Raw genomic sequence first — 20,599 nt, forward strand, 5'->3', positions numbered from 1 at the left:
TGTGGGGATTTGAACAGCTGTTTCCGCTCACTTTATTCTTCGATAAGCCAGGGCCAAGCCAGTACCGATCAACAAGAATCCTGTTATGGGAGGGTGTCGATTGCATTCAGGGACCAGTTGATCAAATCCATAATTCCTCTTTTAGGTTTTAGAGAATGGACCGTAAGTATGGAGGACCACAAGAGCCACACGCATCGAAATAAAGATTTCTGTGCTTAAATAATGAATTGTAGAATAAATTCTGCATTTGTAAATTCATTTTTGAATTCCAATTTACTAAACTGCATTTCAAAAACCTTTTCCCTTTCCTGTTCGCTCAGGGATTAACTTCTGGATTAGCTGCTGGATTAGCTGTTGGATTAACAACTTCATTTTAAAAATCGTGCAGCTATTCATATTAGCCACACCGTGGGATGTAAGGGGCTCTCTGATTGGTTGGTCAGACACAGGCTGTCTACCAGCCTGGATTTTTCTAGCTCATAGCTTCGCCCTGCTAAGAAGCGTGTGTGCTTGTACAAAGGCCGTTCAGCAGTGGCGGCTCCTGAAAAAAATCTCAGGGGGGGCAATTTTTATGATATCGACTAAAATGACCCATTTAATGAGTACATCAAACAACACAATTTTAATTTAAATTTAAAATGAACAACCATATTCTGGCCATTTGTATAGATTTGTAAAATGAACATGAACAGATTTTTTTTTTTTTTTTTTGAATGAATGAAAAATAACTATTGAAAACAACAACTGTAAACTGATTGGGGGGGTGGGCTAAAGAGAGAAAGAGAGAGGGATGGAGAAAGAGAGTAAATATGGTTAAGGGTTCTTATTTGTACAAGAACTTTGCTCGTCTGTCTTTCTGAGTGGCAAATTTCTCGATGACCCTGGTGTTGAAATCAGGAAGTTCTTGTGTGAGTTTTTTCTCTATGGACAGCATAGCCAGAGCGTTGAGCCGATCCTGAGCCATATTGTTTCTCAGGAAAGTTTTATCCTCTTTAAAGTAGAGAAAACACCTCTCCGATTCTGATGTTGTCATTGGTGTGGTGATGAGGATGTTAAGAAGACTTACAGTTTCGGTGAATGTGTCTTGAAGGTTGTTTTCCATCAGAACCTGATAGGCGCCAGCGCACCACTACAACTCTGAAACTCCTCGTTGTCGTAGATCAGGGACAGTTCTGTTTTAAGTCTGGCTTTGTCCAATGAGGATAGGCTTCCACTGTGGTTTGTAGTGCTGCATCTGGAAAATTTTTGCTGTGTTGTTGGAACAAGTCTCCTTGCAACAGAGTGGCGCTGACAAGGTGCTTGGTGAAAGAAAACCTCTCCTTGGCATGGCTCATAATGGTGTCGCACACCTATCCAATAATATATAATTGGTAAGAGTTAGATTCAGTGGTAAGACTTTGGCACATGTCTCATGTTAATCATTATTCTGAAAAAAAAAATCTGTCCATAACAAAACAAAACAGTCATGACCACTATATCAAATGACATCTGACAGCATCGTCATTAGATTTTATCTGATGATCCGATTTAAATCAGACCAAGCAGCTAGTGCTTACCTCCAGTGCCAAATGGTGTTGCCTGTCTTCCCCCAATGTTCTCCGTCTCTTTGTGGGTGGGTCTTGAACAGGTCCCCTGTACTCCTCATCCACAACCAGATTAGGAAGTGCCTCCCTGATCCAATACATAAGTTTCATTAATGGCTTCTGAAAACTGAATAGGGATATATTAACCAAACACAAACCAAACAAAGGTTGTGTTCTAATTACCGGAATTACCGGATTTAATTAATAACCGGACCTGGTTTAATGGCTGGGGAAAACCAGTGCAAGTAAATAAAGGCCCTGGCCATAATTTCAGGAAATAGCCTATGGTATAGGCTACATCAAATCATTACTGGGAATATACTTCATCAAATATACTTAATCAAATATTTTTCATAAAATTACTTCAAAGGCTGATATAAATCAAAATTATCTGAATTCCATTAAACATTTAAGTCACAGAACACAGAATATATGCAGAGAATTTGATAGAATCTATGCATAGATAATTAACATTTATTCTAGGTTACATATTTATGCTTTTATGCCTACCTGATAGCCTGCATGCGGCTGATGAATGTCTGGGTGATCCCTGCGATGGTGACAGAATCGATGTTTCTCTTCTGTAGGTGGTTATACAGCATGTCTACATGTGGCATTATCTTGTGAAACAAGGCCAGGAAAAAACAGAAAGCTTCGTCTTCCAGCATTCTCACGAAACCACCGGCATCTCTCTTTGTAGGGGCATCAAATCCTTCACTGTTACGGATGGTCTGAAAACACCTCACCAGATCGTCTTTATGTTCATACACTGTATTCACAGCACGACTGTTGAAGTTCCAACGGGTTGCCGATGCACTTGGAAGTCGGTGCGCCACCACCTCGTCAAGCACTGCAGTCCTCTTGCTCGATTTAGTAAAAAAAGAAGCGAATCCTGCTATGTCGGAAAAAAAGTGACTGATTTGAGGGATGTGGGAGGTTGCTTGTTGCATTACCAGGTTTAACTGATGGGCATAACAATGTACGTAGTGAGCGTTAGCATAAATGTCCTGTATCTTACGCTGCACTCCTCCAGTGGTACCCCTCATTACAGCGGCCCCATCGTAGGCCTGGGCGATCAACTTTCTCTCTTGTCCCTGGGGGAGGATGAAGCGCAGCCTCTCCGATAAGGCACTGGCTATTGCATCTGCACAAGCATTGGGTAGCTTGATGAATTCAAAAAAACGCTCTTGAATACGGTTTCGTTGGTCAATGTATCTTAGCACCATGACTAACTGACAGTGTGTAGAAATGTCAGTGGTTTCATCAGCTTGAATGGCTAAAAACTTCGCTGCCTTTACTTCTTCCACGATCCTTTCTCTCAGAACTGCCAACATGCAATCCAGGATCTCGTTCTGGACTGTTTTCGAGGTGCCTTTAAATACAGTAGCATTTTCAAGGTGTTGCCTCAAGTCGTGATCAATTGATGCCATCAAGTCGACTAAACCTCTAAAAATCCCTGGATTGTCTGAGGAATCACTTTCATCATGTCCCCGCATTGCTAGCTCAAAAGCACCACAAAACTTAATACAATCGATGATTTTAGATAAAATATGACGGTTTTATCTACCTCTTCGTTGTGCCTTCTTAAAAGCAATCCGATGTCCATCATCTAGCTGCGCCGCTATGCTAGTTTTCCCTAGCACAGCTAGCTTTACACTGTTGTCCATATGAACTCGTGAGCTTTCATGTTTCTTGATTCGTTCGGAGAGGTGCTTTAAGTCGGTTTGTCCAGATTGTGTCCACGTCAAATCACACTTGTCACTTTTGAACAGTATGCACGGAAACAAAAAGTGCATTAGCTGTTCCACAGCCTGTCAGCCACGACTTGCGCTGGAACCAACTCCGACAAAAAGTCCTGTTGTATGCTTTTGACTTCTCCTTCGTTGCCTGGCTTAGTTGAATTTCGGGCTTGTCAGGTCCCAACTCTTTAACTTGCAGTTTTTCTGCCATTGTCCTTCTGGCAAAGGGTAGGTTAGAAGCGATCTAACCGAATTGGGGGAGGCTGTGCCTCAACCGTTAACAATACCGCTGCCATCGTCTCTCTCTGACCTTATAGCTCACTTAGGCTACTGACTGAGGTAAAATTCTAGAACAGCAAATCTTTTTGCGCGTTTTCTGCAGGCGCAATTTTAAGCGCCCCAAACCATTTAATTCAGCGACGCTGATAGGTCAAATATTTATTATTTTCCCCTGGCAACCATTTAATGATAGGCTATTTCGCTGCATATCAAGGGCGCTTTGACGAGCGCCCCAGAAGAAGAAAAACACCGTTTGTTGGTTGAACTTTAATGAGTCAGCTGGTGAAAATGTTAAAATACGCCTGGCTGTATATGGGCACACACATAGTAAAACTATCATTGATGAATTTTTTAAAAATATATATTTTTACTCCTCCACATTTGGGGGGGGCGGAGCCCGAGCGCCCCCTATGGGCCAGCCGCCACTGCCGTTCAGCCTCGGGATTTACACTCGGCTCGACACGGATATGTGAAGAATGAAGGGACCCTGCAGCGAAACAGAGAGCCAACCTCTGACTGAGTGCCTGTTTTCGCAGTCTGACTACCTGTTGAAGGTAACGTGCTAACGTGGCTAACGCTAGCATCACCGCACGTAGCCCCGTTATTTTAAGGTCATTTTAGCTCATGAAAAGTTTACGTCGCAGCTGTACGAGCTCGCTACGTGTTTTGTAAGCTGCTGTGCTCTTCACAAATAAAGCTGGAAGCAGCTCAGACTGTTAGAACCAGCACTGAGACCTGTTACATTTATACAGTGTTAGAGCAATGGCTGCAACCTACAGCCTTTAAACTAGCGATTACAATGCTGACAGTAAACTCGTCAGTCCAGATGTTACCACATCACTCTGTGGTACTGTTAAAACAACTGAGACAGGCTGATTAAAATAACAGCTGTCAGTTCTTTCATTCCTTATATCAAGACTGGAGATCACACTACTGATTTCAGTTCATTTAATATGTGAGTGCACAGATTCATTTTCAACTGGACATAAATGATGATCAAAGGTTGTATATATGATGAATTCATCAAATCCCAGCCTCTAACACAGTGCGCTGAATCTTAGCTTTGAATGTCCAGTATATTCTAATCAGTGCAATGTAAGCATTCACTGAACCTACAGTATCTACACCTGTGTGGCAAATGTGTGGTAAAGATACAGATAATGAAATTTAATTATTAATACAATATACATCATGAGAAACGAAAGCTGAAATTGATTCAGTTTAGTACTTTTCTCTGTATGCTCTGTGATTATAAAGGCCTTAAATTCTGTGATATATACTGTAAATGATTTTCACAGAGGTCTTAAAGTACTTAAATCACTGCTGATAGTCTGGTTGTTTATATTTTCACATGTTTTTGTGTCTGTAGGGCTGTTTGATGACGATTTGGACTCCTCTGGGAGATGAGGACACACCCACATCTGTTCCATACTGCAGCCATGGATGGTGTTACGGCTCTGAGTCAGCTTTGGGCCATCAGACGCACACACTGGAAAACCAGCACCTGGACTTCATGCAGGAGAGACGGCCTCAGGTTGATTCTGTTCATCTGGACGTAGCATTTTTAGTGGGAGAAACATTTCGTCACTCATTCAAGTGACTTCTTCAGTCTCAGCTGACTGCAGGTTTCCCCAATCTTATAACCAGTACATTTGCATAATGACTGAAACCAGCCCACTGAAGGAACAATGGGCTGGGAGGTCAGTTGTAGGTGGATAGAGGGAGGTGAGTAGCTTGAATAAAGCGATATCGATTCATTAAATCCGGGATCGACTTTTAAATATAACTGTGTTTTGCCAGAAATGCCAGATTCTCAGATTAAAGCTCACAAAACTATTTCAACAACCACCAAACATCAAGTGAGAGCAGGTACACGGACTCCACACAAAGACGTAAACACAGACCCAACGCATCAGAATCAGCTTTGTCTTTCTCGGCTTTCTCACCCCACGGCCCGAACACGGGCACGCTGTCGGAACTCAGCGATTCTGATGCGTCGGGTCCACGCTATGTTACCGTCTTTTTTTGCGCTGATTCTGAGCTGCAGGTTTTGTCTCTCCAACCAAATTTCATCGAGCCAGCAGCAAAAGAAGCAGCAAACTGCGCTTCACATTTGATCAATGTCATCATGAATTCCCTCTGACTTTTGCTGTTTTGCTTCCACCACGATAAAAATCACACTTCATGCACAGCTCTCTCTCTCTCTCTCTCTCTCTCTCTCTCTCTGTACTTCAAGAACAGTTTCCCGTCTCAAATCTCTGTTTTCTGCATTATTCATTGGCTTATTACCCACCAGGCTACCGTTGCTTACAGTGCTGTCGGCCGCTGTCTTTTTCTTTTCTTTTTTGTTCACTTAAATGTCTTCAGACAAGAAAGCCTAATTTCTGCTGTTCAATACTGAAGAAATTTAAACTTTTTAAAATTACGCAAAATTACAGAATATTCCAGAATATTTTTAAGGTTATCTGCTATAAAAAGCCAGGCCAGGAAAATCTCCTTCATGTTTTTCTGTGTTTTATTCTCAGTTACTTTGACACAAAGGCATCTGCTGTGATGTTCACAATTCTGATGAAGTCTCACTTGTGTCAGTGCTGATAAATGATCAGAATTATAATATTTCTAACTGTCTGAGGCTAAATTGAATCGAATCAGGACTTTGAGAACCGGAATCAAATGGATTATAGAAATCAGTGATGATGCCCAGCACCGGTGCAACCATGGCAAAAAGTCTGGAGTCCTGTTCTACATAAACGGACGAGTTAGAAAGAGTCCTTAGTCCCAGCAGTGTCTGATTAAACTGATCCTCTGTTGAGGAGACGACGCTGTTTCTCCATCGTGGGCACATCTGGAGGTCAAAGGTCAAAGCAGCGCTGCTGAAGGTCAAAGGTTAACTGAACCCTGAGTCTCCTGATGAGATCATGTTCTGTAGATGAGATGTTCACAGTGAGGAACATGACTCTACAGTCTGCCTCTCTAACATGCTCTTTCTATGCCAGCCAATTAAAAAGGAGCTCATTTTATCAACAATTCCTCAGTTTAAACAGTCCACATGTTTTCTCTCTTCTATTGTGAGTTAAATATGTTCAGTTGTTATTTACATATTTCAGCGTCCAGTGTTTTTGTACAGTTGGGTGGATTCAGTCCTGTTGGTCTCTCTGGCTCAGGTCCTGGAGCCGTCGTTGTCTCTGTCTTCTGTAGTTCTTTGGACAAACCTGGATCTGACCTGTGAACTCTGACCCTTGTAGGAAGAAGCAGGAAGCACAAATGTAGTTAACCTCAATCAAATCTGAATTCACTGCTCCAAAGATCCCACTGAGAGCTCCACAGCAGCTGGATCCACAGGTTTGATCTGGTAGCTTTCCTGACCCGGCCCACCCAGGAGCTGTGACTCCTCCCAATCTCAGCGGTCAGGTGGATGCTGTGTAAACAGCACTGCACACTGACATGAACAGGGGAAATGTTTGTATCTGTATCTGCTGAATACACTCAGTGATGGAGCCTCAGAGGTCACACAGGTCAGATCTGGAGGCAACCTTTAGGGATCTCCATACCTGGATCACTGAGCGTGCATCAGGACATTTTTTAAATTGGAAACATGTATGATTTTGGTTCGACACACAGCTGTGTTTATTAAGCAGTGACCATGCTATTAGGTAAGAGAATATCCTGAAGTATTAGTGGGACAGTTTACAGGTTTATGTTCATCATCCAGACCTCAGTAACAAATTTAAAGACGATGAAGTTAGTTTGTCACCTCGTACGCTGAAGTAAACTTACAGACTGATAAAAACACATCAGAGTTCCACGATCTGCAACGACAGATTATGTGGAGAGAGGAGGAGGAGACAAATATAGACAACTGAGCCGAGAATGAGGTTGAACAGAAAGACAGTCATTTATTGAGGCTGGAATGTTGACATACATAAAATGTGAAACTGAGACTCACTGACTAAACTGGGGAAAATAAAGCAAAAAAACAAGGAAAACTGGACCATGAGATGAGACACAGAGGAAAACAGACAATATAAGCACACAAGGGTAATTAGGGAGAGTGGACCTGACGACACACAGGAAGCAAAACTACAAAAACTGAACACAGGGCGTGACACTGTCAAAGTAAAACAGGAAACATTAATTCACACAACATGACACAGGAGACGGGAGGGAAGAACTAGACGAACTTGGAAGACAACGAGAGGAGACGCACATGATGGACTGGAGAGAATGTACAGGAGGCACAATACAGACAGAGGAGACATGGAATGAAAACATGAAACAAAGGGAGATGAGACACAGGAGACATAACTTAACAGAGGACAGACTTACACAGGAAACAGGGATGAAGCGATAAACTCAAACCTAACTAATCCACACTGACAGTAAACACTGGAACTTTTCTCCAATACAGCAAAAGGGGAACCAAGATACAGAAATACTGCAGATGCTGGTACCCTGACACACAGTCTGCAGCTCAGAAGGCATGCTCAGTGGTGACATCAGCAGTGACATCATCACCATCTTCAGCCAGTCCCTGACCACCTCCATCACGCTGGATCATCTCCATGGAGACGGCCGGTTTGTTCGGTGTCCTCCTGCTCCAACAGATGGACAGCAGCAGACCAGTGGAGATGCAGTACGGAGAGAAGACCACTAGATGGCAGAAGAGCCTCAGCACAGACTCACAGGGAGGAGAAGCTGAAAGAGGAGGATAAAGAGGAGGAGTCAGAAGGTCTTTATTACTCAAATTACATCATGAAGTACTTTGAATCCTGCATACTGTAGACATAGAGCTGCCTGTTATAACCACACAGAGCCTTGGGCATCTTGCTGTAAGTAAATTTGCACTGAAGGCCAGCTTTGTATCTACAGCTCTGACCTTTGACCCTCAGGTGTACATGTTTGTGGGTCAGATCTGACCCAAACCTGTGGGTGTTGCAGGCCAAGGTTACATTGTTAGAACTGTGGTTTTATGGTCTTTTGTAGTTCCTCATGTGGTTTTTTCTTAGTGTTCGAGGCCCTTTGAGTGAGTGTGGACACACCAAGAGACTGAATTCCCCTCAGAGTTTCATAAACTTTGAAAAATTTGTTACAATAAACACTAATTAAAAATTTCTACAGTCAGAAATAAATGTTAAAAAGCTGTTCAAAGAATGATGAAACAGCAGCTCTTAAGGCAAGTAGGAAAAACTAAACAGAAGCTGAAACTTTATTTATCAGCTGTAAACAGTCAGTCAGATAAAGGAGAGAAGAAGAAGAAGAGGCTGACCGAGGATTGTTAGACATGATGATGGAGCAGCGACCACAGAGCACCTACATCACCTCAGAGTTCCTGTTACCTTCAACTCACCTGTGGAAACGGTCAGAGCAGACAGCAGCAGCACACACACACCTGCAACAGGACAGAGGTCACTAAAGGTCACCAAAGGTCAGAGGTCATGATGAGGACAGACAGGTGTAGGAACATCAGCTCACCTGCAGCAGTCAGCAGAAACAGGCCTGAAACTGAAGAACACACTGATCAGAGATCAAATGGTCACATGACCAAAGAGAAGCATTCAGACTGCAGTGATTGGTTACTGTTCCCACACATCAATAACCCACAGCGCCCTCCAGTGGTGGAAACACAGATAATACATGAAACATGAAGGAGACTCACAGCAGAGGCAGACGCTCCGTCTCAGACAGCCGTCACCTCCACAGCTCCACAGGTCTGCTCCCCGACCTCCTACATCACACAGAGAAACATCAGCACAGGAGGAGTAATGGTGCATGTGTAACACTGTTTATGTGGTATTATCCCACTTGCCACAAATGTCAGTGTAATGGGGAAACAGCGCCCCCCCTCTTGGTGTGGCTGGTTAGGGGAGGCTGGCTGCAGTAATCGCTGCCAGTCTGCCGTAGCCATACGAGAGGTGAGTTGTATTGCTCTGCACACAATATAGCTAAGTAGTACAGACACATAAAAGATGTTTGGTTAACTGATGGGTACCGAGTGTAATAAGTGCTTAGTGGACACATGTCCAACACCAGTTTTATGTACTTTTCATTTGTTTATTATTGTGTAAAACTGTATGCTAAAGCGGAATGCTAATGGGATGTTCTGCCGTAGTGTGCTGTGCGGAGTGGTGTGTGGCGAGCCTGTGCACTGATAAAAACACCATTGTTTCCATTCAGGTACATCAATTGTTGTTGCTGTTACTTTATTGTACTTTATAAATTGTAATATTGCTGCAGTAATCGCTGCCAGTCTGCCGTAGCCATACGAGAGTGTGCTGTGCGGAGTGGTGTGTGGCGAGCCTGTGCACTGATAAAAACACCACTGTTTCCATTCAGGAAATAAAGTGGCATCGATCAGAGACTCCTTGTTTTCTTAAAACACAACACAACGCAGAGTCGAGGAGTCTGTTTGGGCCGAACTGTTGCAGCAGGATGAAGCAGAAACCGGTTACACATGTAACGTGGGCGGACTTTTTACGCTAAAAAGAAAGATTCTTTAAAATACAAGGGGGAGCAAGCGAGTCAGATACCACGGGCACAGAGATGCAGCAGGTCTCATCAGAAACACTTTATTTCTAGGCCAGGGAGCACAAATAAAAACACCCTTAAAATGTATGGAATAAAATGTTATCTACTAAAACTAAATAAAACAATTCTAAAACTCATAAAACTACTACATTCATTAAAAGCCCCCTGCTATAATTATGCCACATGTTCATTATGGGTCCATCAGCAGGCCGGGAATTCTTTCTTTAGAGCTGAGTCCACGCCAGCCTCGTCTTCGGCAGACAAGAAAGAGCCTCCCATCTTCTTGTCCTTCCGCTGGCCCATCACTTCCCAGCCTGGCTTGCATTCCGCACCCGAACCCATCATGCGCCCACCGCCACAGCTCCCCTTGCGTCGGTGTCCTGTAAAATAACAAATAGGGGCCAGAACAACGGTCCCAGAAGCGGCCCGGCTCATGGCCATGGCGACCCTCTCCCAATCCAGCGGCACCCAGTAAACAGTAGAGACCCTACTCACAAATGCAGGCAGAGGTAACCCTCTGCCCTGCTGCCAGTCACACGCGTTGTCTCCTACTGTTGCCGTTCAATGAGGTCAGGACTGGGTCGCCGTGTCACGCTGGCCATCTAGCACTAACCTTCCAGTCTGAGGCCTCTCTCAGTGCTCAGCTAGCCCTGCTTTTAAAAGGTCTTTACACAGCTGATAGGCCACCTCTGGACACACCCATGCCTCAGCAGGTGGTACCTATCAGCTAATTTGTCCCAGGTGTAGCCAGTCCACAGTGGATAAAAACCATGTCACATAAAACACTAAAAACCATGCAATAGAAATAGAATAAAACCATGCAAATAAAATGACACTCATAAATAACCACTAAAAATCAGAATAAAAACAATATACAAGATAAATACAAATTTCCACTGTGTGACATGCACATCAAACTCATGTGATGGTTCGTGCTGACAGCGTGATGGTGTTTGTTAGACAGTAGGAAGTGCTGTGAACTTGTTGTTCCTGCAGACTAGAGCAGGACGATATGACCAAAAATATTTAATAATAATAAAGGATTGGATTTATATAGCGCTTTTCAAGGCACCCAAAGCGCTTTACAATGCCATTATTCATTCACACTCACATTCACACACTGGTGGAGGCAAGCTACTGTTGTAACCACAGCTGCCCTTGGGGCAGACTGACAGAGGCGAGGCTGCCATATCGCGCCATCACCAGTAGGCGGTAGGGTAAAGTGTCTTGCCCAAGGACACAACGACCAGGACAGAAAGGCCGGGGATCGAACTGGCGACCTTCCGGTTACAGGTGCGCTTCCCAACCCCCCTGAGCCACGGGCTATGTGGCTATGTTTATCACGATATACATTTGAGAATTTGCGATAACGATATAACTGATGATATAATTGACACTAGACAAAATACTTTACAACTCCACAACTTTATTAGTGCAAAAAAAAGCCATTAATGTATTTTCACTTAAATAAGCAGCTTTTTAAGTGCATTAAAGTTATATAAAAAATTAACAGTGCAAATGCAATTCCTTGCTGACAGTTTAACCAAAAGGCATTTCCAGTGGAAATTGGCCGACATATCCTCAGCATAACCATGTATAATATCCACAAATCTTAAAAAGAGGTAATATTATGTTGAAGCACAGCACGTATCAGTCTGCGAGGTGCCTCCCACGATAGCCGTAATGCTCTGACAATCCACCAAGCGGTGCGGCTTCGTAGCTTAGCAAAGTCGTACTGAAACATTTGACAGATTTTCGAGCGCCGTGTACCACATAAAATAATTTCGAGGTCAGTAAACACAACCAGAATTCATACATAAGGCACACGAGATTATAAGGGGCACTGTCGATTTTCAAAAAATCAAAGGATTGATTTTAAGTGTGCCGTATTTTCCAACGACGTAATAACGACGGCCCGCTAGCATGCGCTACCAAAAGTAGTGCTTTGTTGTGTGTCTGACGGACGAAAGCTAAACCAGTCCCACACCACTGAAGTTGCAGCATTTTTACAAACCAATTCTGGTTCATCCGTTTCATTCAACGATCCACTTTCGCTCTTCTCATTCTGCGTCACCGCCATGTGCTTCTGTAAACAAAGGCACTGCGCATGCGCGCTTTACCCATATTCTATCGCGATATTTCATTTTCCTATCGTTGCCCAACATTACACCGGTATTACCGTGAACGGTATGATATAGCCCAGCCCTACTGCAGATACACGAGTGGAAGGAAACCTGGGACCAGCTGAATGTGTGATGTGTAAGCACAACTCCTCTGTTTTCAAACGCACAAACATTATTGTTCCAACTCATCCTGCAGCAGGTTTTAAAAGAGTTGATGGGAGCGCGGCTGCTCTCGTCAGCTTTAAGCGATAAAGGAACAAGACTTTTACTTCTGCGCAGGTTTATCACCTTTTAGTTTACTGCAGAGGAACAGAACTCCACCCAGAACCAGAACCAGGAGAAGCCCAGAGACCAGACCTGCTACAACTGGGACCAGGAGAGAGGGAGGAGGAGCAGGAGGAGGAGAAGAACAGGGAGGATGAGTAAAAGGAGTTTCTACAGGAGGAGCAACGTTTGTGGAGTTGCATGGAGGAGGAGGACAGTGAGGAGGAGGATGGATGATTTTGGGAGGAACTGCAGGAAAGATGATGAAGATGGTTCAGTCAGTTTATTATCAGGTCACAATGTCAGGTTTTTTTAAACAGGAAATTATGTCAGTGTCCTGACCTCTGACCCTCAGTCTGCTCTGAGGAGAACGTGGATGAATATCAGTAAAACACGAGTAGAGACCTTCATCAGACCGCTGGACTTTAGAGAGAATCCACTTTCCTTCAGGTCCAGATCCAAGTGTAACATCATCTCTGATGAAGTAAGATTTTCGTCTTTCTCCCTCTTTGGGTGTACAGTACAAAGTGGCATCACTTCCTGTCATGACAGGAAGTGCAGGAATCTCCAGGATCACACCTCCTTCTGTCCAGCAGAGACACAAACAGAGTGACACAGAGACAGACAGAAATAGAGACACAGCTGGAACATCTGTCTGTACCTGAGACACTGATGGAGACTTCATCACTCTGCTGTCCAGATGAGCTTACACACAGGAAATTTCCACCAGTGGAGAGACCGAGACCACAGAAGGAACTGTTAAACCTACTAAACTCTGAACCAGCTGCTCCACAGTCCTCAGTGAGGTTTCCTCTGGTCCTCTTCACTGTCCATCCATCAGCTGTCTGTCCATCATCAACACAACTCAGATACACTGGAGAAGATCCTCTGAAGAACTGCTGAAGGTTTGGACTGACAGACAGAGACACTGGAGGACACACACACACACACACACACACACACACACAGATACACACAGATACACAGACACACACACACACACACAGTAAATGTGTTTGTGTTCTTGTTGAAGTCTCACTGATTGTTTTCACTTCCATCAACTCACCTGCAGAAACAGTCGGTGCAGACAGCAGCAGCACACACACACCTGCAACAGGAGGTCAGAGGTCACTAAAGGTCAGAGGTCACAAACAAGCAGACCCTGTCACACACAGATCCAAACCAACAACCAATTCAGATTTTCCAACCTGCAGTCAGCTGATGTGACTAACGTCCAACATCACCAGGCTTTATCTCAGAAAGGACATAAACCACGTTGTTACATCAAATGATCAGACAGAGTTCCCACATGAAGAACAGCATTTTGGGTTTGGTTCAAATTGTGCTCATAAATATTTTACACTTGTAAATCAGACTGCCTAGTAGTGAACTGAGTTTGGTAACCCTGTAAACCAAAATATCTGAAAACTCTGTTTGTGCATCCATAGATCAGAATGCGTGTGTGTAAAAATATGTACACAAGTTACAATGTTTTAGTTTAGGTCCCCTTGGAGGGTCCTAAGGACATTTTGTGTCCTTTGCATTGTTTGAGTTTAAACCATCTTCACTGTGTTGAGTGGAATATACCCAAATTTGTCAAACAATTTTTTTAATGTTTTTTTTTAATTGCGGTGTAAGTTCATTAAATTAGCCTAAAATGGCTAAGCTACGGAAATGCATCCACCTTTATGCCTATGGACAAAAAGTGTCCCATTGAAAACCATTATAAACGCTATTTTTCACCCCAAATTTATAATAACATAAACAAATGCAATTCTGGACTTAAGGATTTTTCTGGGGAGTAGGGGGCTTAAATTTGTAATTTTTTTATTTGAACAGCAGGTGGCGCCATTATATCACATTTAAAACGTGCAGCACTTTTCCGCCCTTTCTGCAATGGCTTATGTGTCACTTTTAATGCTAGGTAACTGCAGGAGTGCTTTAAAAAAATAAATAAAGGTCTTTTTGCCTAAAACACAAACGTGTTTGTGTCTGTTTCTAACTTTAGAAAAAGTATTTCTGTGTCTGAAGTCAGAAGTCTTTTCTATTTTTAGTCCACACTGCAATACAAACAAATCTAATATAAAAGCAAGAACAAAAAACAAATTAGACTTTATTTTTTTTTCAAGCTCAGTTTGTTTATGCAGGTGCACTCCAGCAGAATTTATAAGAATAAGCCGTAACGCGGGAGTAGGCATTTTAGCCATGGCACGCTATTACAACACAGAGGAAGTTGTGGATATCCTAATGCGCTCTGACAGCGAGGATCGCTCCTTGTCACCCGCCGACGATTCCAGTGATGACGTACAGGATTCGTCCGTGCACACTGATCAGCTGGAGTCCTCTTCGAAATCGTCTTCTGGAGATTAGAGCGAAGGGGAGATGCATGATGAAGCAGCGGGATAGACCACGAAAAACAGGAAGATAGTATGGTCTCCCACAAGTACCGAGACGCTGCGCTACCTCCCAGCAGCCATGGGGCTTATTCCAGGACCTACCCACTACACCGCCGCCCGGATAATTGACCCGATCTCCAGCTTCATGTTGTTCCTCACAGATGAGCTCGTGCATCATATTGTTGCCATGACTAACCTCCACGGCAGACGCACAATGAAAGCCTGGCGAGTTTTGGACATGGACAAAATCCGGGCTTATGTGGGGCTCATCGTTTACCGGTCAAAACATGAATCTACCATCAGCCTCTTGAGCGAAAAATCGAACATTTTCCGGGCAAGGATGTCCCACAAAAGGTTTTGTTACATCTCCAGGGCAATGCGATTTGATGACAAGCTCTCCCGACCTAGATGCCACAATGACAAGTTGGCTACATTCCGCCAGGTATGGGACATCTGGACGTCACACCTGATGATGCTGTTCAGCCCCGACCGAGACCTTACTGTAGATGAGCACCTGGTCCCGTTCAAAGGCAGGTGCAGCTTTAGGAAGTACATGCCAAAAAACCAACCAAATATGGCATCAAGATTTGGGCAGCATGTGATGCGAAAACATCGTACGCCTGGCGGCTGCAGGTGTACATGGGGATAGCAGCTGGCGGTCGACCCGAAGTTAACCAGGGGATGAGGGTGGTGCTGCAAATGACCGAGGGGCTACAGGGACACGTTATCACGTGTGATAATTTTTTCACATCATATGCACTGGCGGAGGAACTGCTGAAGAGGAAACTGGCACTTGTGGGCACAATTTGCCAGAATAAGCCTGAAATTCCACCTGTTTTGCACCAGGCAAGAGGGAGCGCAATCTACTCATACACCTTTGCCTTTACAAAAAAGCACACACTCGTCTCCTACATTCCCCGACAAAAATGTGCTCCTGCTCAGCACCAAGCATCGCAGTCCGGAGGTCACCGATGAAGACAAAAGAAAGCCAGTGATCATTGGAGATTACAACCAATACAACGGAGGTGTCGACAACCTGGATAAGGTGGGTGTCATTACGCATCAGTTGCGGACAGTTTATTAATTCATGCTCATATATTCTTGTGTAAAATATACAAAGGTTTTATGTTTTCGTTTTTTGTTGTTGTTCTTTTGTTAGGTTGTTGGCACCTACACATACAGGAGGCGGACAAATCGCTGGCCAATGTATTTTATGGAAAATATTTAAGTTTTATGGGGGGTTTTTTGGTTTTTTTCAGCTAAAATAAACAGTGCACTCATGTAAAGAAACTGGGATTTAAAGGGTTAAAACCAGAGATGAGTAACGCGTTACTGTAATCTGATTACATTTTTCAAGTAACGAGTAATGTAAGGGATTACTATTGCAAAAACGGTAATTAGATTACCGTTACTTTCACGTAGGAACGCTGCGTTACTAAAACCGTGATTTTTTTGCGAGAGTGTCTCATGACAGTGACGTAAGCTTGAAAAGCGACGTTCGTGACAACAGCTGTCTGCAGATCAACAATGGATAATATATCGAGTGCGGGAGAGAGTATGAGCGTGCAGCGTTTAAAGCATGGAAGTACTGACCTTATTTTGAGTTTGATTCCATAAAAAGTGACAAAAACGTTAGTGTCCCACAGCGTGAGAAGAAAACTTCTTTTTACAGCAAAAAAACCCCTAAACTTCCAAGCAAGCACCGAGTGTACTACGAAGTAATGTGAAATTCACAGAGAAACTCGTGGATTCTTCAACTGACCGCTGCGGCACACCTGCACCAGGGTAAACCTCCGCCTACCCCAGTCCTGCTTTATAGGTGAAAATAGAGCAACAGGACCGCTAGTCTTTGATTTTATTTATTTTCTGCTGTGTTTTACTTGCATCTATTTGAAAGAGTGAGTGTAAACACAAAAAAATATTTTATTTTATGTGCTGGAATGTGCAGAAAATAGGTTTAAATGTTAAACAAATTTCTTCCAGTCAGAGAATGTTGCATATAATTTAATTTTTGCTTGATGCATAAAGTTAAAAGATTTAAAGTTTTAAAAAGAGACGTTTCCATTTGATTACATTTTGTATGATGGATTATGCAGAAAAAGTAGAATTGGGCTGAAAGATTTCAAATGAATTAAAAGTCTGTCTTGGTCTTTCGTTAATTAATAGGTTGGTGTGAAAAATTGCTGCCACACCGCCCCCTCGGCCTGTGCTTCGAGGTCTCTGGTAGTTAGAATGACTCGGGGGTGTTGATTCATTTAAACTAACATACTCATCCTGCTGCAACCAGGTTTCTGTAAGGCAGAGTAAATCGATTTGTTGATCAATTATTAAGTCATGTACTAACAGAGACTTGGAGGAGAGAGACCTAATATTTAATAATCCACATTTCACTGTTTTACTCTTTGGTTCAGATGTGGATACTGTATTGTTCTTTCTTTGTGATTTTTATGTTTAAGTTGTTTGTTGCTGGTTTTGGTTTGTTTTTGTCTGTTTGGGAGCTGACACAGTCTCAATGGAGATGGGTTTTGGGGGGTAGCAGGAGGAGAGAAGCTGCAGAGAGGCGTGTAAGACTGCAACTCTGCTTCCTGGTCCCAACTCTGGATAGTCTTATGTTGGGGGGTTTAATAAATTCCTCCATATTTCTAGAAATGAGAGCTGCTCCATCCAAAGTGGGATGGATGCCGTCTCTCCTAACAAGACCAGGTTTCCTCCAGAAGGTTTGCCAATTATCTATGAAGCCCACATCGTTTCTGGGACACCACTCAGACAGCCAGCAATTTAAGGAGAACATGCGGCTAAACATGTCACTCCTGGTCTGATTGGGGAGGGACCAGAAAACTACAGAGTCCAACATTGTTTTGGCAAAGTTACACACCGATTCAATATTGATTTTAGTGACCTCCGATTGGCGTAACCGGGTGTCATTAATGCCGACGTGAATTATGATCCTACTGTATTTACGTTTACCCTTAGCCAGCAGTCGTAACAGTGATGACAGTATAACTGTTGTTGTTCAGCAGAACAGTGTCCAGGATGTTGGCTGTTGTTTTACATTTCAGATTAAAAGTTGGGCTGATTTAAACACCATTACAAAAAGTGTTGTTAATTATTCTCTTTGAATCACATTTGCATTCAGTGTTATATTAATATAAGTTACTACAAGTTGTTTTTTAATGTAGCAGAACTTGACATGTTTGTCAGTGGGTGAACAATCAGTGTTACACAGTCATCAAGTTATTCTTAGAACTGTACACTTAATGAATAAGTTGTCCTAATATAATCATCTTAAGCTTTACTCTGTTTTTTTGAGGCAACAAGTTTATTAGTTTTTTTAGTTTTGGGAACTAATTAGATTTCACAGTGTGGATTTTAGTGTCTGTCTCTGTCCTGCATCACAGTTTCCCACATTCCCGGCTGTGTGTAGCAGAGGTTCCATTCAGTTTAATGCTGATGAATAAATGAGCAGCAGCTCTGAGTTTGACTCACCGAGGAGCAGAGAGACACACGGAGTCTTCATCGTGTCTGGATGACGACTGAACATCAGTCTGAGCAGCAGCGAGACGCCTTCAGCTTCATCACTTCCCCTTTAACAAGTTTAACACATGAAGTGTTTCACTGGCTGAACTCCGCCACACTGTGTGGTTGGTGAGGGCGGGGCTTACTTTACTGCGCCGCAGCCTGTAGTTATCATGTTCCAGGCTAAAGTTCATCATGCTACTCTATCATCTGTCCTACCTGCTGCTACAGGTGCTAATAGCATTTCTATCTATACATCCATCGATTTTGTTAACCCTTTATCCAATGCAGGGCTGCACAAGCAGCTGCAGCCTATCGAACCAGATCAGTAGAGGTTGGCAGTCACCTTCACAAGCTTCACTCTTGCTGTTTCTATGGGCAGAAATCTGTGCCATCAGAAACTGAATTTGAATAAGTTAAATTTGAATTTGAATTGCTCAGATTGAATCTGAATTGTAACTTGAATAAATGCTTTTGAAAACTGAATTTGAATTAGTCTAATTTGAAATTGAATTTATGGTTTGAAAATGATCATCACTAAATTGAAATTGAATTTTATATATTGAAAATGAATTCATTTACTTTGAAACTGCATTTTATCCTTTAAAAATTCAGCTCTCGAATAATTTCAGTTTCACTCTCACCATTCAGTTTCAGTTCTACAATTCAGTTTTTTGGGACATACATCCGGTTCCGGTTCAAGCGCAGATTAATAGAACTACGTTTTACCAGCGGACCGAAAGTGTTACTGACGGGAATCTACAGCGTCTTGAGCTGAATTAAGACTTCAGAAGTCATTCGTCATGTCGAATGACCAGCGGATAAACTCTCAGGTTGGTAATAAATGTATTACATGTATAAGAACAAGTGTCATGTTAACAATTGATAGCCGTTGTGAGATTATTCTGTTATCATATGTTACCTTATATCTGTAATCAAAGTAATTGAATTATGATACTGCTGTAGATCATATTATACCCCTTAATATAGAGTGTGTGATCAGTATGTAGTTTTAGTTTGCATTATACTTCTGACTTAAAAGAGTGTGAAAATCATTAGATCTATTGGATTGACCTGTATTACTCGACACTGTTGAATGTGTTACACTGTTTCTTGACATTTCATACTGCTGAATCATGAAGAGAATGTTGTGTGCAGAAGACCTTGTGCCTATAATAGAAGAGACAGACCACATTCCATACCCCCACCTTTACAGAGAGCAGAAAGACAGGGAGCCGAGGTCATAACTTAGGCGCCGTAAGAGAGAAAACATGTGAATGTTTAGGCTTTTTATGACTAGGTGGGGGCTACTAGAGGCTATAAAAGGCTGAGTAACCCGTCACCATTTTGAGACTTGCTGTGACCCTCTGCAGGTAGGTCTCCCCATCATGATGGTTCTTATGCTCTTAAGTGTTGAATTATATGGAAATAAAGTATTGTTGATCGAGCATTTATACACCGAGTATTGTCCTTCCTTCAGCCCAAAGATTAAAAGAACTGGGAGATTTTAACACCGTACAGTAACTTTTATGCTTATTGTAGCTGCTAGCTAAAAACGCTAATTTAGCCTAGTTTGCCCTGGATTCAGCTTTAACAAACAAATATGATCGACTGTTTCTAGTAGAAATCCAAAGTTGTCATCTTGTACCCTCTCAGAGCCCTGTATGCTTGCAGAGACCCCTACAGCTACAGACCCCTATAGCCTCGTCCACCCCAGCTGTAAAACTCAGAAACCAGTCTTACTTGTTATCATCTATTGTCCACCTGGGCCTTACACAGAGTTTCTCTCTGATTTCTCAGACTTTTTATCTGATTTAGTGCTCAGCTCAGATAAAATAATTATTGTGGGTGATTTTAACATCCATGTAGATGCTAAGAATGACAGCCTCAACATCGCATTTAATCTGTTATTAGACTCAATTGGCTTCTCTCAAAATGTAAAAGAACCCACCCACCACTTTAATCACACTCTAGATCTTGTTTTAACATATGGAATAGAAACTGAACATTTAACAGTGTTTCCTGAAAACCCTCTGCTGTCTGATCATTTCCTGATAACATTTACATTTACAATAATTGATTACACAGCAGTGGAGAGTAGACTTTATCACAGTAGATGTCTTTCTGAAAGTGCTGTAACTAAGTTTAAGAATATAATCCACCCACTGTTATCA

At 42.6% G+C, this 20,599-nt stretch overlaps 2 protein-coding genes across 3 annotated transcripts; both read right to left on the bottom strand.

The window, feature by feature from the left end:
- Positions 1–1,160: 1,160 nt before the first annotated feature.
- On the bottom strand, positions 1,161–3,136 carry LOC120434942 (zinc finger MYM-type protein 1-like). The gene is made up of 3 exons (XM_039603617.1): positions 2,094–3,136; positions 1,557–1,671; positions 1,161–1,349 (listed from the first exon to the last, which is right to left on the bottom strand). The coding sequence occupies exons 1-3, from the start codon at positions 3,077–3,079 to the stop codon at positions 1,161–1,163; spliced, it is 1,290 nt and encodes a 429-aa protein (XP_039459551.1). The 5' UTR covers positions 3,080–3,136.
- A 4,336-nt stretch (positions 3,137–7,472) lies between these two features.
- LOC116321233 lies at positions 7,473–18,532 on the bottom strand. 2 transcript variants are annotated; one of them, XM_039608416.1, is made up of 9 exons: positions 18,396–18,532; positions 13,580–13,621; positions 13,175–13,441; positions 12,856–13,095; positions 12,538–12,762; positions 9,258–9,326; positions 9,074–9,103; positions 8,949–8,990; positions 7,473–8,296 (listed from the first exon to the last, which is right to left on the bottom strand). In XM_039608416.1, the coding sequence occupies exons 1-9, from the start codon at positions 18,448–18,450 to the stop codon at positions 8,073–8,075; spliced, it is 1,194 nt and encodes a 397-aa protein (XP_039464350.1). In that variant the 5' UTR covers positions 18,451–18,532; the 3' UTR covers positions 7,473–8,072. The 2 variants fall into 2 exon arrangements, with proteins under 2 accessions (XP_039464350.1, XP_039464349.1); XM_039608415.1 differs by having other exon boundaries at positions 12,856–13,098.
- Positions 18,533–20,599: the final 2,067 nt, after the last annotated feature.

Source organism: Oreochromis aureus, linkage group 3, assembly GCF_013358895.1.
Source record: "Oreochromis aureus strain Israel breed Guangdong linkage group 3, ZZ_aureus, whole genome shotgun sequence".
Taxonomy (NCBI): Eukaryota; Metazoa; Chordata; class Actinopteri; order Cichliformes; family Cichlidae; genus Oreochromis; species Oreochromis aureus.